The 27,767-nt window shown below is 40.1% G+C and overlaps 1 protein-coding gene across 1 annotated transcript in view; it reads right to left on the bottom strand.

Moving 5' to 3' along the window:
* The window catches only part of HDGFL3 (HDGF like 3), a 180,566-nt gene that overhangs the window by 84,529 nt on the left and 68,270 nt on the right, over window positions 1-27,767 (bottom strand). Inside the window, exon 2 of the mRNA XM_053717419.1 lies at window positions 24,351-24,427. Coding sequence (XP_053573394.1) covers window positions 24,351-24,427 — 77 coding nt within the window. The remainder of the gene's footprint in view (window positions 1-24,350; window positions 24,428-27,767) is intronic.

Below are 27,767 nucleotides of genomic sequence, written 5' to 3'. Positions count from 1 at the left end.
AATGCATGTTGTATTCTACATAACATTGCTGTGGACACACGTATATTGGGGGACATAAAACCAGAACAAGATCAGCAGCTGGTTCTTGTACCTGAGGATGTGGACAGGGGGACACTGAGGGGGAATGAAGTGAGGGACTTTGTCATCCGTGAATACTTCACCTGTAAGTTACTTGTTCATAAGTACAGTAAACCGTAACATTCACATGTATTATAATGTTTGACTGTACCTCACCAACCATTGCATGTGTATATATCATGTCTTGCAGAATTACATACTGCGGATTTCCACTGCATGTAAGTGAAACTATTGCATCCCACCCCCTTCCCTTAACCACCCTAATTACTGAAAATGTCTCATTTGTTTAATTCATGTTTAGGTCACTATGATGTATTGACTATCATTAAGAAGAATGAAAATGGGTGTTTATACCTTATGTTCACACCTTCTGTAAATACATTATTATTTATATATACCCATGTGTCAATTTATATTGGATGTGAGAAACCTTGATTTAAATCTTATAAGTGAATATTACTATATGTACCCTTCATACACAACTATGTGATGTGGTTTATAGAACATGAATATGTCATAAACACGATAATATTACCTTTTTTTTCGCCATTTCCACACAGGAATGCTTATTATATGTTTTAACAATATTAGTGTACTAAAACACACCTCACATGGATGTGGATGACAATTATATGGTAAATAACAGAGGACAAGATTTATGGTGAACTATAAGAATATTTATTTATTTTTTGGCTTCTTGGATGAGGGAGCTGAGGTGGCTGTAGTGGATTGCCTTGTTCTCCTGGTTTGAGAAGATTCTGATGTTTCTACTGGTGTGCTGGCCACAGATGATAGGCTGGAGGCAGTGTCCTGGTGGTGTGTAAAGTGCTCAACCAAACACACCCAAGAGCTGATTTTGTTCTCGCCATCTATTGTCCATCTGCATATCAGACAGAATTCGCATCATCTGTGACTGGTTTTGAACACTTCCACTTAATGATGCTGCCATGTCCCTCTGCAGCTCTATGCTACGTCTGTGTAACCTCTCTTGGCTCCTGAAGAACCTCTCTTGGCTCCTGAAGAACATCTCTTGGCTCCTGTGGAACCTCTCTTGGCCTCTTTGTCTGCTCTCGGAGCTTGTTATGAGCCTCCTCTGGAGTGAAATGTATTCCTCAACCTGGGGAGAATACAATGCATCCACAGGCTCTTGAGCTGCAGGGCTTCTAGGTTCAGCTGCATCTGCTGGATCTGTTGGGACAGGTTCAACTGCATCTGCTGGTTCTGTTGGGACAGGTTCAGCTGCATCTGCTGGTTCTGTTGGGACAGGTTCAGCTGCATCTGCTGGTGCATGAGTACTTTCAGCTATATTTTCATCTGCAGATGGTGGAGCTCGCCCAAGTGATGAGGATGGTGGAGCTCTCCCAAGTGATGAGGATGGTGGAGCTCTCCCAAGTGATGAGGATGGTGGAGCTCTCAGGGTGGATTGATAGTCCCACTGATGACCAGTGTGTGACCACTCGGCCTGTCCAGTTGGCACTTCTTGTGACATAGTATGTGGGTAAAACCCATGATTGCCCTGATATTGTGTTGGGGGGGGGGTAAATACATGGACCCTTTGTGGCTGCCTTGGCTCCCCCTCAAAGCCAAAAGAAGAATATTCCTCTGGACAGGAATCTTGCCAGGGGTCATATGACAATGTTGGTGGCATCACTCCCGGGTCCTCAACTGAAGAAATCCAACCCTGCTCATGCCTGGGAGCATACTGTTCATGTGGGTGCCTGAAGACTGGTGGTGGTGGTGGTGGCTGCATGCCTGTGACTGGTGGTGGTGGTGGCGGCATGCCTGTTTGTATCCTCGTGACAGGAGGTTCTGTGGAGGAGTCAAATGATGAGAGGGATTAGTACAGTCAGATATATGTCCATGTCGGCATACAATGTACATTGATACATGCTAGGGCCTATACTTATTCTCATGTCAAACTCTATAACATGCATGTGCACATAGTGATTTGTGATATGAGGGATTTTAATATGTGCAGTATACAGGTATGTGTTTCATACAATAGTTATGTGTACATGTCAATGATGGGAAAAATATGTTCTTTAAGTGACACTATGGTCACACAATTTGCTTTAGCCTGATGTAGGCACAGAACCTGCTTTCTTGAGCTAAAAGTATTGTGATGGCTATAGTGTCCATTTACTGAAAACTCTACATGTGGCTTGTGGCCTGTGTTACTCTGAGACATGTTAGTATTGCATTATTCCACCTCATATCATGAATTGCATTGTGTTAAGTAGCATTAATGTCAAATATAATTGTAGATGTTTTTGTTAATAGGCCAAATACCATGCTCCTCATTGTGTACATGAATGTGTGATATTAAAGGATGTTATATCTCAAATACATATAATACTGGTGTGTGGAATGTTACTCACCAGCATGATGTGCTGTTGTTGCAGCCCCTGAGTCACGAGCCCATGGAAGTCCACGGACTGTTGTGATACTCAGGGACCTGCGTATCATCTCCTGCCAGGTGTTATATTCTATGTCCAGGAATGGACCTCGCCTGTTCCCCTCTGGTGCATAGCTTCCTGCCCCATCTTTTCTTTCACCCGCCTCTTGTAGTCATTCCACCGCTTTTTAAGGCCCTCAACAGTCCTCCTCTGCGGGGCCACACTGTTGACGGCATCCTCTACCGCTAACCATGCTGTTTTTCGCCTTTTGGCACTGCCTTTGCCCTTCTCCTGCCCAAAGAGGGCACAGTAATTGTCCATGATGGCCTGGACTAGGGCAACATTTTCATCAAAGGAGAAGTTGGGACATCTCATCCTCTATGGACACCTGGCTTGCTCCCTGTGATGTCCCTGATGTGGGTTCCTCCCTCTCCTCTCCCTCCTCCCCCCTTCTGCCCCATGTGCACCCTGTGTCCCTCTCCTAGATGTGCCTGGTCTCTGGGGCTCTCGGGCATCTCCCCTCCCATTATCCCTTCTAGCTCTCCCTCTCCCCACTCCACTTACTCCCTGGCGGGGACCCCACTGCTCCTCCTGTCCTCTACAATACTCCTCTCCCTGCCACTCCTCTCCCCTCCTCCCCTCCGCCCTACCTCTCCCTGCCATCCTCACACTACACACACCCACACTTACTCCCAGTTCAATCACACACAATCACAACCAAACAGCCTATCACACTGTAAAATTGAAATAAAATGTGTGAGGTGTTAGAAAAAAAAGTGTGGTGTGATGTATCTATGCAAAATGTGTGCAATATGTAAAAATATGTGTAAGTGTACAAGCTTAATCAACCAACAATGCGACCTAACTAACTCCTCTGTTTGCGCCTCTCTCTCTACTCTCACTAATCCTCCACTCCAGTGTAGTGTGCTGTAGCTCAACGAACCATCCAAACACACTGAAGAAAATGGCGGCTGCGCATGGGTTTATATATGAATTTTGAATAGCGTAATTACGTGTCGCATTTTTATATGAACTCGCGGTTCATTTTTACGAGTGTTTATTTGCATAAAACTACTCTTTATTGAGACTTTCCGTGGACAAAATACTGGCGTAAGTTACTTGCGACTACTAAAATGTGTATTTGCACACATTTCAGAAGATCGCCAGTTTGTCCTACTTACACCAGTTTAGCATCTAACAGCGCAGTATATGTAATACCCCGATGTGCGAGGTGAAATTACGGGCGGCACGGGTTCCCACGCTTGCGCCAAAACCTACGCTGTATATTTGATCTCGCCCCAAGTAGATGAAAACATGTAAAAGCATATACTGTATATGCAATATTCATATTTAATAAAGTGTTATAGTGCTATATTTACTGTAAATATTTAACATTCCAATGTTCGGCACATAGCGGAATATGTTCTTTGTATTTCTAAATAGATATATATATATATATATATATATATATATACACACACAGGTATATAATATTCATATTTTTATGTCGGGTTAGCGCACATGAGAATATGCGATTGGGTTTGCACGAGAATGGAGGTGCTAGTTTTTTCCCCACCTTTTTTCTCTCCATTGACTTCTAGGGGGGAATACGTTATCGATATTGTTAGTTCAGCTTTCTATGCGCGTCAGGTTAGCGCACAAGCAAAACTATTTACTTTCAACTTGTAACACGAGCTGGAGCGTTAAATAACACTCCACTTGTAATCTGGCCCTTTATAAGCATAGTGTTGAGGTTATTCCCCAGCTCCCTCTAGACATCGTTACTGCCATGTTGAAATCTATTTTCCACTACATTCCAGTGCTGACCTGTTTGTACATGTGCAGCAGATACCTGCAGTGTAACCTAAGTTCCAAAATTACAACACCCATAGTTAGAAGGAGATGCATGAAATGTATTTAGGGTTTAGGGTCCCTTTAACAGTACTATAGAGAAAAGTAGCGTTTAGCCCTTTAGGACCAGCGCCGTACCTTGTACAACGGATGTGTCCTATGCTGTTAGCACACCATTCTCAGTGCTGTTGGTGCAACTGCGCTATTTCTGCACAGGGGTGAGGAAGTTTAGAAATAGAGTAATGGAGGATACCCCAGGCTAGTGATGATAGGGACAGGGTGTCTCTGTAATCCCATGCCTGTCAGTGGGGTGCCTCCATTCATGAGATACACACTGCGATCAACGTGTATCTAATGCTGCTTTCACTTCATTGGTTAACAATGGCTTGTCTTGGACATGTACAGAGAAACTGTAAAATTATTTACATTTATCACCAATTTTGCTTTGTTCTCTTGGTATTCTTAGTTGAAAGCTAAACCTAGGAGGTTCATATGCTAATTTCTTAGACCTTGAAGGCCGCCTCTAATCTGAAAGAATTTTGACAGTTTTTCACCACTAGAGGGCATTAGTGCATGTGTTTAATATAGATAACATTGAGCTCATGCACGTGAAGTTACCTAGGAGTGAGCACTGATTGGCTAAAATGCATCAAAAGAACTGAAATAAGGGGGCAGTTTACAGAGGCTTAGATACAAGGTAATTACAGAGATAAAACGTGTATTATAACTGTGTTGGTTATGCAAAACTGGGGAATTGGTAAAAAATGTGATTATCTATCTTTTTTAAACAACAACAATTCTGGTGTTGACTGCCCCTTTAAGTGTGCAATAGCATTATGTCTAAAAAAAAAACAACCTTTGTGCATACCTTAATTAAAAAATACTTTATTGCTAAAAAATCCTAACCATCATCTGAGGCTTCATTGAGCCATCTTTCTTGCTAGTGGTGTGTATATTGGTGTATATATGTGTATTCATGTGTATTTATATGTTTATATGTGTATCTTTGTTGGAAAAAGGGCACTGATAGACTTGCTTGACACATGGTTGCCACAAGCCTTTAATTTGTAAAAAAAAGAGCAATATCTGCGAAGTGCAATAAAAACTAAATTTATGCTTACCTGATAAATTGATTTCTTCTATGGTAAGACGAGTCCACTGATTCATCCTTTACTTGTGGGATATTATCCTTCCCTACAGGAAGTGGCAAAGAGCACCACAGCAGAGTTGTCTATATAGCTCCTCCCTTAGCTCCACCCCCCAGTCATTCGACCAAAGGTACAGGAAGAAAAAGGAGAAACTACAAGGTGCAGAGGTGACTGAGTTTAAATAAAAAAATACAATCTGTCTTAAAATGACATAGAAGAAATCAATTTATCAGGTAAGCATACATTTACTTTTCTTCTATATGGTAAGACGAGTCCACGGATTCATCCTTTACTTGTGGGATACAATACCAAAGCTACAGGACACGGATACGGGAGGGACAAGACAGATGGTTAAACAGAAGGCACCACTGCTTGAAGAACTTTTCTCCCAAAAATAGCCTCCGAAGAAGCAAAGGTATCAAATTTAGAAAATTTGGAAAAGGTATGAAGCGAAGACCAAGTCGCAGCCCTACAAATCTGTTCAACAGAAGCATCATTTTTAAAAGCCCATGTGGAAGCCACCGCTCTAGTAGAGTGAGCTGTAATTCTTTCAGGAGGCTGCTGTGCAGCAGTCTCGTATGCCAAATGGATGATGCTTTTCAGCCAAAAAGCAAGAGAGGTAGCCGTAGCTTTTTGACCTCTACGTCTTCCAGAATAGACAACAAACAAAGAAGATGTTTGACAGAAATCTTTTGTCGCTTGCAAGTAAAACTTTAAAGCACGAACCACGTCCAAGTTGTGCAACAGACACTCCTTCTTAGAGGAAGGATTAGGACACAAAGGAGGAACAACAATTTCCTGATTAATATTCTTATTAGTAAGAACCTTAGGAAGGAATCCAGGTTTGGTACGCAAAACCACCTTATCAGCAAGGAAAACAAGATAAGGCGAGTCGCATTGCAATGCAGATAGTTCAGAAACTCTTCGAGCCGAAGAGATAGCAACTAAAAACAGAACTTAGAAGCGTAATATCTATGGAATGCATAGGTTCAAACGGAACGCCTTGAAGAACCTTAAGAACTAAATTCAAACTCCATGGCGGAGCAACAGGTTTAAACACAGGCTTGATTCTAACTAAAGCCTGACAGAACGACTGAACGTCTGGAACATCTGCCAGACGTTTGTGCAGTAGAATTGATAAAGCAGATATCTGTCCCTTTAAGGAACTAGCTGATAACCCCTTCTCCAATCCTTCTTGGAGAAAGGACAAAATCCTAGGAATCCTGATCTTACTCCATGAGTAGCCTTTGGATTCGCAACAATAAAGATATTTACGCCATATCTTATGAGAAATTTTCCTGGTGACAGGTTTTCGAGCCTGAATCAAGGTATCTATGACCGACTCAGAGAACCCCCGCTTGGATAAGATCAAGCGTTCAATCTCCAAGCAGTCAGTCGCAGAGAAACTAGATTTGGATGCTGGAACGGACCTTGAATCAGAAGGTCCTGTCTCAGTGGCAGCGTCCATGGTGGAAGAGATGACATGTCCACTAGGTCTGCATACCAAGTCCTGCGTGGCCACGCAGGTGCTATCAAAATCACAGAAGCTCTCTCCTGTTTGAATCAAACAAGGAAGGAGAGGAAATGGTGGAAACACATAAGCCAGGTTGAACGACCAGGGTACTGCTAGAGCATCTATCAGTACTGCCTGAGGATCCCTTGACCTGGACCCGTATCGAGGAAGTTTGGCATTCTGACGAGACACCATCAGACCCAATTCTGGTGTGCCCCATTGCTGAATCAATTGTGCAAACACCTCCGGATGGAGTTCCCACTCCCCCGGATGAAAAGTCTGACGACTTAGAAAATCTGCTCCCAGTTCTCCACTCCTGGGATATAGATTGCTGATAGATGGCAAGAGTGAGTCTCTGCCCATTGAATTATCTTGGTAACCTCTATCATCTCTAGAGAACTCTTTGTTCCCCCTGATGATTGATATATGCTACAGTCATGATATTGTCCGACTGGAATCTTATGAATCTGGCCGACGCCAGCTGAGGCCACGCCTGAAGCGCGTTGAATATCGCTCTCAGTTCTAGAATATTTATCGGGAGGAGAGCCTCCTCCTGAGTCCACAATCCCTGTGCTTTCAGGGAATTCCAGACTGCACCCTAGCCCAATAGGCTGGCGTCCGTCATCACTATGACCCACGCTGGCCTGCGGAAACACATTCCCTTGGACAGATGATCCTGTGACAACCACCAAAGAAGAGAGTCTCTGGTCTCTTGATCCAGATTTATCTGAGGAGATAAATCTGCATAATCCCCATTCCAATGTTTGAGCATGCAAAGTTGCAGTGGTCTGAGATGCAAGCGAGCAAACGGAACGATGTCCATTGTCGCTACCATTAAACCGATTACCTCCATACACTGAGCCACTGACGGCCGAGGAATGGAATGAAGAGCTCGGCAGATGGATAAAATCTTTGATTTCCTGACCTCCGTCAGAAAATTTTTCATGTCCACCGAATCTATCAGAGTTCCCAGGAATGGAACTCTTGTGAGAGGGAGAAGTGAACTCTTTTTTACGTTCACCTTCCACCCGTGAGATCTTAGAAAGGCCAACACGATGTCCGTGTGAGACTTGGCTAGTTTGTAAGTTGACGCCTGGATTAAGATATCGTCCAGATAAGGCACCACTGCGATGCCCCGCAGCCTTAGAACCGCCAGAAGGGACCCTAGCACCTTTGTGAAAATTCTGGGAGCCGAGGCCAACCCGAAGGGAAGAGCCACAAACTGGTAATGCTTGTCCAGAAAGGCGAACCTGAGGAACTGGTGATGATCTTTGTGGATAGGAATGTGTAGATACGCATCCTTTAAGTCCACGGTGGTCATATATTGACCCTCGTGGATCATTGGCAAAATAGTCTGAATGGTCTCCATCTTGAAGGATGGGACTCTGAGGAATTTGTTTAGGATCTTGAGATCCAAAATTGGTCTGAAAGTTTTTTGGGAACCACAAAATGATTGGAGTAGAACCCTTGCCCCTGTTCTGTTTCCGGAACTGGGCAGATCACTCCTATGGAATACAGGTCTTCTACACAGCGTAAGAACGCCTCTCTTTTTGTCTGGTTTACAGACAATTGAGAAAGATGGACTCTCCCCCTTGGGGCAGAATCTTTGAAATCTAGAAGATACCCCTGGGTTACTATTTCTAAAGCCCAGGAGATCTGAATGTCTCTTGCCCAAGCCTGAGCGAAGAGAGAAAGTCTGCCCCCTACTAGATCCGGTCCCGGATCGGGGGCTACTCCTTCATGCTGTCTTGGTGGCAGCAGCGGGCTTCTTGGCATGTTTACCCTTGTTCCAAGTCTGGTTAGGTCTCCAGACTGACTTGGATTGAGCAAGATTCCCCTCTTGCTTTGCGGCAGGGGAAGAGGAAGAGGGACCACCTTAGATGTTTCGAAAGGAAAGAAAATTATTTTGTTTGGTCCTCATCTTATTCGTCTTATCCTGAGGAAGGGCATGGCCTTTCCCTCCAGTGATGTCTGAAATGATCTCTTTCAGTTCAGGCCCGAATAGGGTCTTATCCTTGAAAGGGATGGCTAAAGCTTAGCTTTTGATGACACATCGGCAGAGCAGGACTTAAGCCATAACGCTCTGTGCGCTAAAATGGCAAAACCTGAATTCTTTGCCGCTAATTTAGCCAATTGAAAAGCGGCATCTGTAATGAAAGAATTAGCTAGCTTGAGAGCCCTAATTCTATCCAGTATATCCTCTAATGGAGTCTCAACCAGTGTTCCCTCTAAGGCCAGTTTTGTGTGCGGCCCAGCAGTGAAACAGTTAATAAGAGCACCATACCTTCCAGTCTGCATTGTGCAATGTTTGCTAATTGCTGGGTGTGGTTACTTGATTAACTGTTTCACTGCTGGGCCGCACAAAAAACTGGTCTTAGAGGGAACAGTGGTCTCAACCTGAAGAGCCTCTTCCAGAGCCTCGAACCAAAAGGACGCTGCAGTAGTTACAGGAACAATGCACGCTATAGGTTGGAGAAGAAAACCTTGATGAACAAATATTTTCTTCAGGAGACCCTCTAATTTTTTATCCATAGGATCTTTGAAAGCACAACTGTCCTCAATAGGTATAGTTGTACGCTTAGCCAGGGTAGAAATAGCTCCCTCCACCTTAGGGACCATCTGCCACGAGTCCCGCACGGCGTCTGATATGGGAAACATTTTCTTAAAAGTAGGAGGGGGAGCGAACAGAATACCTGGTCTATCCCACTCCTTAGTAACAATTTCCGAAATCCTCATAGGGACTTGAAAAACATCAGTGTAGGCAGGAACCTCTAGGAATTTGTCCATTTTACACAATTTCTCTGGAAATACAATAGGGTCACAGTCATCCAGAGTCGCTAAAACCTCCCTAAGCAATAAGCGGAGATGTTCTAGTTTAAATTTAAAAGCCGTCATATCTGAATCTGTCTGAGGGAACATATTTTCAGAAAACTCTCCCTCAGCCAGCAAATCCCTCACTTCAGAACATTGTGAGGGTACATCGCATATAGCTAATAAAGCGTCAGAGGGCTCAGCGTTTGTTCTCACACCAGACCTACTGAGCTTCCCCTGCAACCCCAGCAGCTTAGATAAAACCTCAGTGAGGGTAGTATTCATAACTGCGGCCATATCTTGCAGGGTGAAAGAATTAGACGCACTAGAAGTACTTGGCGTCGTTTGTGCGGGCGTTAACGGTTGTGACACTTGGGGAGAATTACATGGCATAACCTGATTCTCTTCTGACTGAGAATCGTCCTGCGACATACTTTTAGTAGCTAAAATATGTTCTTTACAACTTATTGACCTTTCAGTGCATGAGGGACACATTCTAAGTGGAGGTTCCACAATGGCTTCTAAACATATTGAACATTGACTTTCCTCAATGTCAGACATGTTGAACAGGCTAGTAATGACTACAAACAAGCATGAAAACACTTTATTTAGTGAAAAAAATAACAATCTTAAAAAACGATACTGTGCCTTTAAGAGAAAAAAAAGCATACACGTTCTGCAAAACAGCCTAAACATGCACTAAATTTTTCAAAATTTTGTATGTAGACCCACTATAGGTAGTTAAGATTGCACCAAATTTTTTTTTAACAATTAACCCCTTAATGTCCAAACCGGATCGAAAATAGGTCCAGATCCGGAAAAAGACCCCTCAAAGGCCCTGCTGTGGCCCTACCTGCCCTCAGGGATCGAAAGTGTGGGGTAAAAGCTTCGATTTGGCCCAAAACATACACCAGGGCCCTCAGGAGTTAGAGCTTGCTGCTTGCTGACAAACTAACTGCGCATCTGAGGCGCGAAAATAGGCCCCGCCCATCTCACTCAATGTTTCCTGAGCCTTAAAGAACCGCACCAGAGCGGTTATAACTAGCCATGTGGGTTCCAAGACCCGAAAATTAAGCCATGTGTGTCCTAATAAAGTTGCCCAAAACGTTTATTTGCCCACAAAAACGTTAAGCACTCCCAACCAAAAAACGTTTGCTCACAAACATTTTACATTCAGTGTCAACCATATATGTAATTAGCCCCATAAGCAAGCTAAGTAATGCCCTTCTTTTAGCTCTAGGATTACTGCTCACCCTTACCCTCCTGGGTATAATGTCAGCCTTTCTGAAATACACAGTCTCTCCAGAAAAAATATGACTGAACATACCTCACTGCTGCATAGCATGCAACCGTTCCTCACACTGAAGTTTCCTGTACTCCTCAGCCTCTGTGGGAACAGCAATGGACCTTAGTTACAAATGCTAAGATCATCATGCTCCAGGCAGCAGTCTTCATCCATCTGCTACCTGAGAGTAAATAGTACAAACCGGTACCATTTAAAAATAACAAACTCTTGATTGAAGAAATTAAAAACTAATATTTTATCACCTCTTTCACTTTACCCTTCCTAGTACTTAGAGTAGGCAAAGAGAATGACTGGGGGGGGTGGAGCTAAGGGAGGAGCTATATAGACAGCTCTGCTGTGGTGCTCTTTGCCACTTCCTGTAGGGAAGGATAATATCCCACAAGTAAAGGATGAATCCGTGGACTCGTCTTACCTTTATAGAAGAAATGAGGTATGCCTGTACATTTTATTTTAATAAAGTTTATTTTTTCATAATTTTATTTTAATAAAGTGTATTGTGGGTTTTTTGTGTTTTTTTTTACCCCTACATTTTATTTTCTGCCATTGGTGATAATAGGAATAAACATAATGTGTAAAACTACCTCTAGATAAATACCCTAGTGTGCCTAAATTCTACAAATATATACGTCTGTGTAGCAGTTTTGAAATAGGTGACTGTATTTCGTCTAGAGTCTAAGAGGGATATTTATCAAAGCCTCAACTTTGTTGCATTCGCCGGCACCAATACGCTCGCCTAACATCGCGGCCACGTATCTCAATACGCTCTCCTTATTTATAAAAAAGCCGGCAAAAAGACGCACACCAAGTACGGGGCGATGAGCATCGGACTGTTGTTAACTAACAGTCATCGATCTCGCGTTTATTCGGCTTTTTACCAACTTTATTTATACCCTGTCACTAAACGCCGCCACTATACTAAAATGTTTAACCCCTATCCCACCACTCCCCGACCCCGCCACAACACAAATAACATTATTAACCCCTATTCCGCTGCAACCTAAATAAAATTATTAACCCAATCCCGCCGCTCCCCGACCCCGCCGCAACCTAAATAAAAGTATTAACCCCTAAACCTCTGGCCTCCCTCATCACTACCACTAACTAAACATATTAACCCCTAAACCGTCAGCCCCCCACATCGCCATAAACTAAATTAAGCTATTGACCCCTAAACCTAACAACCCGCTAACTTTAAATTAAAATTACTAAATCCCTATCTTCAAATAAATTTAAACTTACCTGTAGAATTAAAATAAACTATTTTAAAATATTAATTAACCCACCCTAACTATTAAACTACCAATTAAATTAACTAAATTACATATTAAAAAACTCTAACCCTATTTAAATTATTTAAATATACTATTAAACCTTATTACAAATTACTAAATTACACATATAAAAAACACTGTTACAAAACAAACAAAACACTAAACACGAAAAATAAAAAAACACATTATCAAAAATAAAAATGAATTACACCTAATCTAATAGCCCTATCAAAATAAAAAAGCCCCCCCAAAATAAAAAAACCCTAGCCTGTAATAAACTATAAATGGCCCTTAAAAGGGCCTTTTGTGGGGCATTGCCCAAAAGAAATCAGCTCTTTTACCTGTAAAAAAAAAAATACAAACACCCCCCAACACCCAACACCCCCAAATAAAAAACCTACCTAAAATAACCTAAGCTCCCCATTGCCCTAAAAAGGGCATTTGTATGGGCCTTGCCCTTAAAATGGCATTTAGCTCTTTTACATGCCCAGACCCTAATCTAAAAATAAAACTCACCCAAAAAACCCTTAAATAAACCTAACACTAACCCCAGACAATCCACTTACAGTTATTGAAGTCCCGCTTGAAGGATGCATCCAGCCGGCAAGAAGTCTTCATCCAGGCAAACACTCAGCACCAACATATGAGGTCACATAGGAATGACAACACTTATATGTCACCAGCAAACAATAGGTACACACATGAGAAAAGAAATGTTCATTTCGAAAATAAAAACCAAGATTATAGACATAATGCTTTTACTTCACCAAGACACCATAGATGGATGGATGAAAGGGAAAATGTTCACTTAGAAAATTGTGACCACGACTATAGATCAAATAGGTATATTCACCAAAAAGAGGATAGTTATCAATTTAGACCACATAGTAACAATGGAACAAATAATGAATACCATAACTTTAGAAAATCTGTACAATTTCACACACCACATCACAGAAACTACACTGGAGACCACTACAGAAATGATCAGGAACACTATTACACAAAACAAGGAGGATTAACTAAAGGGAATAAACCCAGTCACTTAAAGAAAAGAGAATGGTCAATTCCTATAAGAAACAGATTTCAGACAATAGCACCACAACAAGACAATACAGAAAATATAAATACTGACGGGGTATCTAATAGACCAAGTACCTCTGGGGATTTTTTAGGGGTAAGTACCCCATTAGATCAGAGAAAAACAAGAACAAAAAGAAACATAGAGGAACTAGGGGAAACGGAAGTAGAAAGAAATGTACAGTCCAAGAAGAAATCGAAATAAATAAAGTAGGCATATTCAATCTCAGCAAAAAAACACTCACAGAAGTTGAAACTAAAGTATTAAAACTAGGACTTACATTTGCACCTACTGTCAAAATGAATAAGTTTGAAACTCACATACATATCAAACAATTTGTGAGACAACTAACCCTGAAAAGACATTTTATAAAAAACCCCATAGAAAGACAAATTAGACAAACAGCAGAGGTATCGAGTAAAATTACACATACCCAATTGAAACCTAAATCCAAATTTTACCCCTACCACAGTAAAGGGAGTAATATCGAAGTTTTTGAAAGATCAATTCTATCTGAAATAGATAAACTAAATACAGAAGATAAAAGGAGTGTTAAATATAATATGACTAAAAAAGAAAGGGAGGTTTTAACACAATTACAAAAAGATAAAAATATCACAATCAAACCGGCGGATAAGGGTGGGGGTTTAGTTATCATGGATACTGAAAACTATATTGGAGAAGCTAACCGTTTGTTGAACGATATAGACACTTACAAAAAACTTAAACTAAATCCCATGAACAAAACCAATACCAAACTATTAGTTCTTCTAAATAAGGCCAAAGAAAATAATATAATCAGTACGAAAGAATTTAACTTCATTTATCAGAAACATCCCAAAATGGCCATGTTCTATTTCTTACCCAAGATACATAAAAATTTAGTTAATCCACCGGGACGCCCCATAATCTCAGGCATTTCATCTATCTGTTCCAACCTTTCTTTATATGTAGACACACAACTGCAAAGTTATGTTCAAAAATTGCCATCATATCTTAAAGACACTACAGATGTCCTAAATCTATTACAAAATTTGAATTGGCAAGATGATTACATTTTGGCAACCAGCGACGTAAGTTCGCTATACACGAGTATCAAACACGATAAGGGTATTGCAGCCATAGACTGGTTCCTAAAAAGTGAGAGCAGCGTACAATTGAAACATAAACAATTTATATTGACATGTATTGAATTTATACTGGAAAACAATGTTTTCGCTTTTAACGATGATATATATCTTCAAACACAGGGTACAGCAATGGGCACGAGGTTTGCTCCCAGCTATGCTAACTTATTTATGGGTAAATGGGAACACCACTTTACCCAAGAGCATGAGTTGGGAGCAAACCTCGTGCTGTTCAAAAGATATATTGACGATATTTTAATAATATGGAAGGGGAGTGAGGATAGCCTGATAACCTTCTTTCAAGATATGAATCACAACGATCTAAACTTGGAATTCACTTATACAATAAGTAGACAACAAATTATGTTTTTAGATTTGGACATCTTTATAGAACACGGAGAATTAACAACTAAAAATCATTTCAAAACAACGGATGCCAATAACTATATCCCCACACATAGTTGTCACTTGAAAAGGTGGATAGACAACATCCCTAAGGGTCTATTCCTTAGAATTAGACGAAATTGCTCCAAACTTTCTGATTATGATACACAGGTTAAGATCCTAGAGGACAGATTCTTAGAAAAGGGATACGATCATGATACTCTGAAAGACGAGATTAATAAAGTCAGAAATATGGACAGACAGAATATACTCTCAAAAAAGCCAAAAGCTGAGAACCAGACCAAAGAAACCTTAAAAGTACCATTAATAACTAATTATAATTACCATCACAAACATCTAACTAGGATTTTAAACAAACACTGGCATCTGATTAAATCTGATCCAATTTTGGGAAACAGTATCTCTGATTACCCTAGTATTGTTTACAGGAAAGCAACTAACATTAAAAATATCCTTGCACCTAGTGATTTTAAGAAAGTAAACCATAAGACAAAAGAGAAAGATTTGACGGGAAGAAAATTAAGGGGATATTATCCCTGCTATAGCTGTAAAGCTTGCCAACATAGCACAAAATGTAAAGATTACAAATCCTTCAATACAGGTAAGAAATACAATATCAAAGAGACCATTAGATGCAGTGATAAAGGCATCATATACCTGATTCAGTGCACATGTGGCAAACAATATTTGGGAGAGACCTCCAGAGTTTTACGCACAAGAATTAGGGAACACCTCAATCTTATAAAAAAAGGTGATCAAGAAACTAGGCTTTATGAACACTTCAGGACAGTACACTATAACAACACCAACGACCTTAAGTATTGGGGTATTTGCAAGATCGCAAAACCATGGAGAGGAGGGAATTTTGATCAACTACTCCTTAGAAAAGAAGCAGAACTTATTTTTGAATTAAAAACATTATTCCCACAAGGACTAAATTCGGAGCTAGATTTAAATCCATTTATTCTAGACTGATAATCTTGCGACTCCCCACCAATCCAATACTCAAAATTGTATACACATGTACATAAGCCAAACGATACCCTTAATGGAACTATATTTCGAACATTAAAACATAGAAAAAAAAACCTTCCATATGTATTCTACTATAGATTTTAAGATTCTTTTTATGATTCTTTGTATTGATTATCTTATTTTTACAGTCACAGTTCATTTAATATATATGGCATTTTAGTAAATATAATTGGGATCCACAAGTATTACATAATATACACATACATATAATATTAAGGATCTTCTGAACCAAACAGGTCATACACATTCTGAAATTAAAGACATTTATGGGACTTTTTATTTTATAAAACCTACTATTAAGTACTGACATCTAGGGTTAATAACGGTTTAACAACAATAAAGTTGTATAATTTTTAACTCATACATGCTTTATGTTAATACTGATAGAAACAGCAAAAGTTCTAATAAATATAGATGTAAGCTCTAATTACATTAGTCCCAATTTTAGATGCTATATATAATATATGCATAAACGACGAGCCTACATTATGCATGCATTTGTAATATAAAACTTTGTATATTATTTTTAGGATTCTATTATAAATTGTACATATATAAATACCACTATGTTTACATTATATTAACCCCATTTAGATGTTTTATAGAATATATCTATAAAGATTGTACACATATTAATTGAGTAAAAAGAATGATTTTTTAATGTAAAGACTTTAGATTTTTAATGTAAAGACTTTATATTTTCACACTATAAGAAATTGTATATATACGATAGTATCAAATGATAGAAGGAAATAGCTCTATATAATACAAAATAAGAACATAGGTAATCCACCTTAAGTAAATCCACCTTTAAGTAAATCCACCTTAAGTAAGGAATGTCCTTAAGGAATCAACAATTCAACAATTAAACCATGACCAATCACAGATGAACTATACATTTATAAAGGATCTCAGAACTAGCTTAAACCATCTTGATAAAGCCATGTTATGTGGTGAAACGCGTTGATGGACCTAGATGAATAATCACAAAGTGATAATACATTATTATCTACAAGGATTGCAAAGGATTCGTTGGGACTACTTGATCCACTTCTATTAATACTCTGCGCAGAGTTTCTCTTCCTGACCGGACCTACATTCGACACGCATCAAGCGTTCCTGACGTCACCAGCTGTTGTGAGCCGCGCCGGACACCTGTGCCGTACCTTGACGGAGGATTCAGCTCGAGAAAGGAGCAGGTAGGCACCATAGAGGTGTAGCGGCCCTGCAGCATGGTTGTCAGAGGTTATTCCTAAAAGAAGATATCATCTTAGTATCACAGAAACTGCTAATAACCCCTGTTTTATTATTTGGAACATCTAACGGAACTACAAATATCTCCATACAGTGTTTTAACACCCATTTATTCCTATAACGGAGCTTTAACATTATTTCATCCCTAGGCAGAACTTTTATACCTACCTATTCCCAAACTGAACTTTTACTGTGACCTAATCTCATATGAGCCAGTATTCCATAGGTGGATTTACACATTTATATAGAGCAACCATCCCAATATCTTTTTAGACCTTGTTGCCTCAATCAATATTCAGCTACTTTTAGCTATTTTTAGCATATTTTACATATTTTTAGCATAGTGTTTGTAATTATATATGACCGGTCATATTATCAATAGACAATATTTAGATATTTTCATGTTATTTTAAATGAGATAAATAAATTTTATTCTGATATACATATTGCTTTGACATTTGATTTATTTTAGCTGCTTTGACATTTGATTTATTATAGTTGCTAAGTTATTCTTTGTAACACCTACACTAAATTTGTATGCCACACCAAGTGATTTTATTACACATATCTTTAATATACTATTATATATTTTCAGATTATTCTTCATCCCCATAGCTGTTTAGCGCATACACACATTTCTCTTTTTTCTTCATCCAGGCAGCCTCTTCGATCTTCATCCAACCGGCAAAGTCCTCATCCAGTCGGCAAGAAGTCTTTATCCATACGGCATCTTCTATCTTCATCCATCCGGCGTGGAGAGGGTCCTTCCTGAAGACATCCGGCGCGGAGCATCCTCTTCATACCTTCACCACCGTAAACTGGAACTTCAATGCAAGTGACGTCATCCAAGATGGCGTCCCTTGCATTCCTATTGGCTGAAAGATTTAAATCAGCCAATAGGATTAGAGCTGCTAAAATCCTATTGGCTGTTCCAATCAGCCAATAGGATTTGAGCAGCTCTCATTCTATTGGCTGTTCCAATCAGCCAATAGGATCAGAGCTCAATCCTATTGCCTGATTGGAACAGCCAATAGGATGAGAGCTGCTCAAATTTTTAGCAGCTCTAATCCTATTGGCTGATTGAAATCTTTCAGCCAATAGGAATGCAAGGGACGCCATCTTGGATGACGTCACTTGCATTGAAGTTCCAGTTTATGGCGGCAACCGTATGAAGAGGATGCTCCACGCCGGATGTCTTCAGGAAGGACCCGCTCCGTGCCGGATGGATGAAGATATAAGATGCCGTCTGGATGAAGATTGAAGAGGCCGCCTGGATGAAGACTTCTTGCCGGCTGGATGGATCCTTCAGGCAGGACTTCAATAACTAAGTGGATTAGTGTTAGGTTTATTTAAGGTTTTTTTGGGTGGGTTTTATTTTTAGATTAGGGTCTGGGCATTTAAAAGAGCTAAATGCCCATTTCAGCGCAACGGGGAGCTTAGGTTATTTTAGATAAGTTTTTTATTTGAGGGGGTTGGTTGGTTGGGTGGTGGGCTTTACTGTTGGGGGGTGTTTGTATTATTTTTTTACAGGTAAAAGAGACGATTTCTTTGGGGCAATTCCCCACAAAAAGGCCCTTTTAAGGGCCATTGGTAGTTTATTGTAGGCTAGGGGGTTTTTTTTTATTTGGGGGGGGGGCTTTTTTAAATTTTGATAATGTGTAATTCTTTTTTATTTTTGATAATGTGTTTTTTTATTTTTCGTAATTTAGTGGGGGATTTTGTAACAGTGTTTTTTTTTCTGTAATTTAGTAATTTGTAATAAGGTTTAATAGTATATTTAAACAATTTGAGTAGGTTTAGGGTTTTTTAATATGTAATTGAATTGGTAGTTTAATTTAATTGTAGTATAATAGTTAGGGTAGGTTAATTAATATTTTAAAATAGTTTATTTTAATTCTACAGGTAAGTTTAAATTTATTTGAAGATAGGGAGGTTGTAATTTTAATTTAAAGTTAGCGAGTTGTTAGGTTTAGGGGTTAATAGCTTAATTTAGTTTATGGCAATGTGGGGGGCTGACGGTTTAGGGGTTAATGTTTAGTTAGTGGTAGTGATGTGGGAGGCCAGAGGTTTAGAGGTTAATACTTTGATTTAGGTTGCGGCGGTGTCGCGGAACGGCGGAATAAGGGTTAATAAGTTTATTTATGTTGCGGCGGGGTCGGGGAGCGGCGGAATAGGGGTTAATACATTTTATTTGTGTTGCAATATCGGGGCGGCAGATTAGGGGTGTTTAGACTCGGGGTTTATGTTAGGGTGTTAGGTGTAAATGTAACTTGTTTTCTACCATATAAATCAATGGGATATCTGGCAGCATCGAACACAAGCTTTCGGTGCTTGCAGACTCCCAATGATTTCTATGTCATCTGCGGCCTCCAGGGTGGCGGATTGAAAACCAGGTACGCTGGGCCAGAATAGCCACGAGCGTACCTGTTAGATTTGTGATAACTGGGAAAAGGTGTCAAATAGAGCCGAATGTGTATTCGGAACATCTGTAATGACGTAAGCACTGATCTGTGTCGGATTGAGACCGGCTGATCATATGTTATGTCACAAATTTCAACATTTGCCGCTCTGTAGGCTTTGATAACTAGGTCGGATCAAGCTCGCAACAATTACGCTGTGAAATTCTGGCATATTTGTGGTTGACGGCTTGATACATATCCTCCTAAGCATAGCAAATTTTAGGGTTAAACCAAGAATTCCATCTTTGTAGTATTTGGCCTATAGTTGCTATAAACTATAGACATATGGGGTATTCCTAAAATCAGGACAACATACTGAATTTGGGAGGTATTTCTTTTTAGCTACAATGAAAACGGCAAAGCAAAATGTTTTTTGTCCCTCCCCCCCATTTTTCAGTATTAAATTCCTATTTATTGCCATTTTATACACAGGCCTGTATGGTTGTTAAAAAACAGTGTATAGTATGTATGAGGTAACTAGTAGGTTCATATGCTAATTTCTTAGACCTTGAAGACTGCCTCTAATCTGAATACATTTTGACCACTAGAGGGCATTAGTTCACATGTTTCATATAGATAACATTGAGCTCATGCACGTAAAGTGACCTAGGAGTGAGCACTGATTGGCTAAACTGCATGTCTGTCAAAAGAACTGAAATAAGGAGGCAGTCAGCAGAAGCTTAGATACAAGATAATTACAGAGGTAAAACGTGTATTATTATAACTGTGTTGGTTATGCAAAACTGGGGAATGGGTAATAAAGGGATTATCTTTCTTTTTAAACAACAAAAATTCTGGTGTTGACTGTCCCTTTAAGATGAAACCAATAGTGAACCAAAATGCCAAATTTGCTTGGTCATTTAAGCACGGAAAACTGGGGGAAAAACTCAGTATTGTGTCATTTAATTACACATTTAAAATGAATCTAAAAGCAGTGGTCATATTTTTAAAACATTCTACCTTGGGGCGGAGCCAACTGCCAACCGAGCTAGACGCATACAGTAAGAGCTCTGGCTCTAAATCCTATTTTTGGGAGATAATTGCTAATATTTATCACAAATAAAGCACCTAAAGAAGGCACCTACAAATTTATTGTGGACACTGAGCAACAATTCAGATTTAGAAGCGAGTGAGAAGACTTTTTCCTCAATTTACATGTTTGGATACTGCCACGGGGACATCGAGCTCAGCAGCAAATTCCAGAAGCTTTGTAATAGATTGCTGTATGGACTATTTCTATACTAATTTCTGTAATAAAACTGACCATTTTCGCGAAAATGGCACTGGCACCCACTGAAGACTTATACACTACGGTGCAGTCCCTGCTTGAACAACTGGCATGGCGGATGGATGAGAATCTTGCCGAAATTAAACAGCTACTACAGCCAGCTAATCGTGCTCCGCAAAAGAAGGGGACCAGGAGTGCTGACTTGCTGTCATCTAGTGAGAACTGCGTTCCTACAGAGAGCCCAGCAATCTTGAGATTGGAGACCCGACCGAGATCGGCTCCTTTGCTAGAGGGCGAAGGTATCAAGCACTTGCCTGAGACTCTGTCATCTGCCGAATCGAGAGTTCTGATGGCGCACATGGATACTCAAGCGGCCCCTGGCTTCCTCCACTACAAGTCTGCACCAGTGAGGCGGTTGCTAAATTGCAGTGTCTCTTACCTGGTAGAGAAGTACCCAATTCTTCTGCTGAGAGCCCAGTTGTCTTCCACCGGAGCGGGTGGTTTCCCCTGTCCTGCAGACCACGTGGCCTGTGTTTTGGGTAAGGGTCTAGTGCCGGAGCTGCGGAGTAAGCCTTCCTATAGTGACACTGAGGTCCCGATGAGCTACACCTACTCTACCCGATGTGGAATACTTACTCTTGGGAGCTGCGGTCTGTATGAGTATCTGCTTCCATGTGAGAGAAGTCCTGGATTGTACTTTTTGTCATCATGGCGCCCACAGCAAAAGTTCAGATATGGGATTGGTTGACTATATGTACACTACGGGACTGATACCCCAGTTTGATAATTAGCCTTGCTGATGGGGTCCTTATAACTATGTGCTGACACTAGCATGGATATCAGTTGAACCTTAGCATGTGGTCTTTGCGGCTTATCTCTTTATTCCAAAATATGTTTGAGCCTCCCTATAGGTTACATATGTTGAACATGGTCTTTGCCTTTATTTCTAATTTAACTGTTACTTATTCTGCCATGTATATTATCTTCTTATTTGGCTCATAAGGCATAGATGTTATACCCTTATGATGTGTTGCCAAGACTGTCTCTCACCCCTAATATGCTCTATCCCCTGAGGTGGTAACCACGCCATGAACATTTAGCTGAGCTCCCCTCACCTTAAATAACCACAGGGCCTTGCTAATATTCCTTTCTGCAGCTTATTTATACTCCCTGTCCCCCTTTTATATGCAGTGAGGGACACTCTCACAATAACCCTATATATCTCTCTGCTTCTCCCCCAAACCTCCACTCTATGTTTAGAAGTAATGGGTGGCTTTCTATAATAAATGTCCCTCCCTATATATAATTCACCACCAGCACCCTATCACTATGTAGCTTATATAATAGTCAGCCTATTCTTATTGTTAATATATAAGGTAAACATTTTAGTTTCATAACATAATCATTACTATCGGCTTTAAGTATCTAAATGAATGTGTTTAAGTGTCACTTGCACAGAGCATATTTATATTCTGGCAGCTGAGTTATATGTTTATAGAATCTGGTTCTTACTTTCTGTACAAGCTATGAAAGTCATTGGTGAGTGTGGATATTTTGTTGTAGAAATTTTTATTATAGCTAAAGTCGTTTACAATATACTATCTCACTTTACAGTCTGCACTAACGTACCTATAGAAGTTTATGTTATGCTAAATCTACTATGAGTAGAGGATCTGTATGTTGAAGTTTTTACAAGCTATCCCCTTCATTGGAACCGGGTACTAATGTCACACAAACTCTATTACTTTCCCTACTGGAACTTGACTTACATAATTTTACATATATGATGTATCAAAATATGTGTGTATATGTGTGCATTCGGCTGTATACGTATATGTTTATGTGTGTGTATGCTTATCTGTGCACAGATTTATGTCTGTCTTTGTGCATGTACACACTCACCGGTGACAACACTATGACCTCAAGAAGAGGGGCACTTATGAGTAATTCTACCTCCTAGTAATAATGTGTGTCATTAGCAAGGTTAATTATATGTTTAAAGGAATTTGGACATGAGATACCAATATAGAACTAAACATTAACCTGTGATATGTATTAAGCTTTGGTCCCTTTAGTCTCCATAGGATTAGATAGGTGTCCGTTTCATATCTTTTAAGATTTGACCTTTAATATGCACCTAGAAGAGTGGGAGGCTATCGTAATAGTTGTATATGGCACTATATATACTCAAAACTCCTCTTTGGGACGTAGCTAATGTTTCTATAGTTAATAACCCTAACACTTACAGTGATATACTACTGAGTCAGCGGCCGAGACCACAGAGTATTATCACCTACTATATATAGTGTACTGCTGGACAGTACTAACAGTGAAATAACTCAGTAGCTATGCATCATATACAGCATTATACACAATAATCAATGGATGCCAAAACATCGTTATATCCTGGGCTTTCTGAGTGGATCATACCTATTATACGTATTAGATAAGCCCTACTTCGTTAATTGTTATACCTTAACTTAGCTTTGTTCCTCTCTATTAGTTAGCTAAACAGTAAGTCATTCCTTAGGAGCCCTTTTTTTATAACTATATGGCATGACCCTCATTCATTCTCTCCATATTACTATACTGGCATCATATTTGACTCCGCCCCCCAACCCTTCCCCTACTTCAATTAGAGCTACCGTCCACCCTTATTTTAGGTGGACAAACAAGCGGTATTTACCCGCTATTGATATTGTACTGTTATAAGTTGCTCTTATGCTTCTGTCTACAAAGAAAATGAGGCAACTCGCCCTCCAATAACGTGCATTTAGTAGGAGCAACTTGTTGTGACACCCTATAATTTGTCCATTTCCAGATAATTAATACATCCATTTTATAATTAATATACCATCCTATAAGAAGTATAAGATTTTCAGGCTGTTTAAATTCTATCACTTGGTTATGCGTTTATATAAGAAACAAAAAGAAAAAAGAGGTAATGCTTGATTATATGTATTTGATTTTGTATTCGCATACAATGCCCTTCATTTTCATTATGTTCTTTTGGTGAGATAAATGTATGATATCTGAATTAAGATTTCTTTATTCTTTTATATGAAAAGGTTTCATTGTTCAATGGATAAACAATGTCTTGTATGCAAAATTTACCAAAGTAATGCAAAAAGTATATTCTGTATATGTTCTTTCTTTTTCTCGTATTGCCTCAATAAAAATCTTTGATTCTAAAAAAAAAAAACATTCTACCTTCATTTGCGTTATATTTTTAAGAAACTAATAAAAAACCTTTCAGAGTTCTTTTAACCTTTATATATATTTTTTTTTACAGATAAAGCTAAGGGTTCATGAAAATCTCATCCTTCATTAAACACTGGTGTTTTCTACTTTACAACTATAGCAATGAATGTGAAAAAAAAGACTTACGTCTCATGGGTGCCAAAAAAGAAGATTGGGAACTTATTTGCGGGAGGTTTCACAGCTCCTTCAGGCAATTCATCAATCTGTTGAGAATCAAAACTTACTTTAGTGACATAGCAATACAAAACGTCAAATAACACAAAACGAACAGAATGTTGTAAAAAGGTACAGAAGCATTGTATGATACAAAGTAAAGAGAATAAAGGCAGATGGAGCCTAGGGGGCCGATTTATTATGATCCGCTGGATCATGTCCGCCTGACATAGCTAGTGAAATGCTTGTGCAATGCCGCCCCCTGCAGAATTGCGACCAATCGGCCACCAGCAGGGTGTGTGTCAATCAACCCGATCGTATCCGTTCGGGCTGATTGCTGTCCGCCACCTCAGAGGTGGCGAACAAGTTAAGGAGCAGTGGTCTTAACTTCCACTTCAGGCGGACCTGAAGCGGAGTGGGTCCGAAGCAGCATCCGCTGCTTCATGAATCGACCTCTAGGGCTTTTTTTTTACTACAAATAATGATAGGAGTAAAGTGTGGAACACAAAATGATTAATGTTGTTACAAAGGCTTTAGAACTTTATTGCTCCCTTATGAAAAGTGGATGTTTTCATTCACATTGCACTCAATGAGTTTACATATATATATATATAATTTTAGGAGCAAGTGGCTCCCTGGCTCCTGTGTTTGTTGAGCCCTAATTTAATATGTAGGTTGAAACACAATCATTTGCTGAAACAGTAACAGCTGTGTAGTAGGAATAAAATTGGGTCAGGAATAGCAGAACTCTGCTAACAAGGTGAGGTTCCTGAAGACAGTTTAATGTCAAACGCCATGGCAAGATTGAACACAGAAACAAGACACAAGGTAGTTATTCTGCATCAGCAAGGACTCTACCAGGCAGCAATTTCTAGGCAGACAGGGTTTCCAGAAACACAAAGTAATGGGCAATGTTGAAGACCATAGACTCAGTAGTCATGCTTACTTCTGTTTGCAATCAGAAGATGTTTAGCAGTGCCATCAGCTCAAAATTGTCAGAAACCAGTGGGACCCTGGAACACTCATCCACTGTTCAGATAAGTCTGGTCAGAAGTGGTCTACTTGGAAGACTTGCTGCCAAAAAGCCATACTTCCGAGACAAGGCCAAGCAACTCAACTATGCATGAAAACACAGGAACTGGGGTGGACAAAATGGCAGCAGGTGGTCTAGACTGATGAGAAATGTTCGGCTGTCGCAGAAGGCAGTTTCTTCACCAAAGGGCTGGAGTCCAGTACAAGAATGAGTGTCTGCAGGCAAAACTGAACCTTCTGCCAAGTTCCTTAAAGGGACAGTCAAGTCAAAACTAAACTTGAATGATTCAGATAGAGTACACATTTTTAAACAACTTTCCAACTCACTTACATTATCTAAATGTGCACAATCATTGTATATGGACACTTTATGAGGCACCAGCTCCTACTGAGCATGTGCAAGATTCATAGGATATAAGTATATGCATTTTGTGATTGGCTGATGGCTGTCACATGATGCATTAGGAATGAATATGAAACTAACTTTCGGCTAGATTACGAGTTTTGTCGGTAAAGCCGTGCGTTGCTAACGAGCCCTTTTTTCCAGCGCTCACTTTAAACAACGCTGGTATTACAAGTTTTCTGAATGGCTGCGTTAGCCTCAGAAAAGTGAGCGTTGAGCAAATTTAGCTCCACATCTCACTGTAATACCAGCGTTGCTTACGGTAGCGGTAAGCTGGCTAAAACGTGCTCGTGCACAATCTCCCTATACGAAACAATGGGGCTGAGACCGCTGAAAAAAAACCTAACACCTGCAAAAAAGCAGCGTTCAGCTCCTAACGCAGCCCCATTGTTTCCTATGGGAAAATACTTTCTAAGTCTACACCTAACACCCTAACATGAACCCCAAGTCTAAACACCCCTAACCTTACACTTATTAACCCCTAATCTGCCGCTCCCGACATCCTCGCCACCTGCATTATATTATTAACCCCTAATCTGCCGCTCCGGACACCGCCGCCACTTACATTATACCTATGAACCCCTAATCTGCTGCCCCTAACATCGCTGACACCTACATTATATTTATTAACCCCTAATCTGCCGCCCCCAAAGTCGCCGCAACCCACCTACAATTATTAACCTAAAAGTGATAGGGTAATGATAGCCTAATATTAATAAAGTGCCAAGTGTAAGTGCAAAAGATTATGTTCAAAAATATTTCATAAAGTGCAAAAAATCAAAAATGTAAAAAATGTGTTCAGCCAGGTATAACAGAATTTATGCTTACCTGATAAATTACTTTCTCCAACGGTGTGTCCGGTCCACGGCGTCATCCATTACTTGTGGGATATTCTCCTCCCCTACAGGGAAAGGCAAGGAGAGCACACAGCAAGAGCTGTCCATATAGCTCCCCCTCTGGCTCCGGCCCCCAGTCATTCGACCGACGGTTAGGAGAAAAAGGAGAAAACTATAGGGTGCCGTGGTGACTGTAGTGTATAAAGAAAAATAAAAAAATTTCAAACCTGATTAAAAAACCAGGGCGGGCCGTGGACCGGACACACCGTTGGAGAAAGTAATTTATCAGGTAAGCATAAATTCTGTTTTCTCCAACATTGGTGTGTCCGGTCCACAGCGTCATCCATTACTTGTGGGAACCAATACCAAAGCTTTAGGACACGGATGAAGGGAGGGAGCAAATCAGGTTACCTAAACAGAAGGCACCACGGCTTGCAAAACCTTTCTCCCAAAAACAGCCTCGAAGAAGCAAAAATATAAAATTTGTAAAATTTGGCAAAAGTGTGCAGAGAAGACCAAGTCGCTGCCTTACATATCTGATTAACAGAAGCCTCGTTCTTGAAGGCCCATGTGGAAGCCACAGCCCTAGTGGAGTGAGCTGTGATTCGTTCAGGAGGCTGCCGTCCGGCAGTCTCATAAGCCAAACGGATAATGCTTTTCAGCCAGAAAGAAAGAGAGGTAGCAATAGCTTTTTGTCCTCTCCTCTTACCAGAGTAAACGACAAACAAGGATGATGTTTGTCTAAAATTCTTTGTTGCTTCTAAATAGAACTTTAAAGCACGGACTACATTTAAATTGTGTAACAAACGTTCCTTCTTTGAAACTGGATTCAGGGCACAGAGAAGGAACAACTATTTCCTGGTTAATATTCTTGTTGGAAACAACTTTTGGAAGAAAACCAGGCTTGGTACGCAAAATAACCTTATCTGAATGGAACACCAGATAGGGTGGATCACACTGCAAAGCAGATAATTCAGAAACTCTTCTAGCAGAAGAAATAGCAACCAAAAACAGAACTTTCCAAGATAGCAACTTGATATCTATGGAATGTAAGGGTTCAAACGGAACCCCCTGAAGAACAGAAATAACTAAATTTAGACTCCAAGGAGGAGTCAGGGG

Source organism: Bombina bombina, chromosome 6, assembly GCF_027579735.1.
Source record: "Bombina bombina isolate aBomBom1 chromosome 6, aBomBom1.pri, whole genome shotgun sequence".
NCBI lineage: Eukaryota > Metazoa > Chordata > Amphibia > Anura > Bombinatoridae > Bombina > Bombina bombina.
Note: the sequence above shows the minus strand (reverse complement) of the source record. Positions and strands in the feature narration are given on the sequence as shown.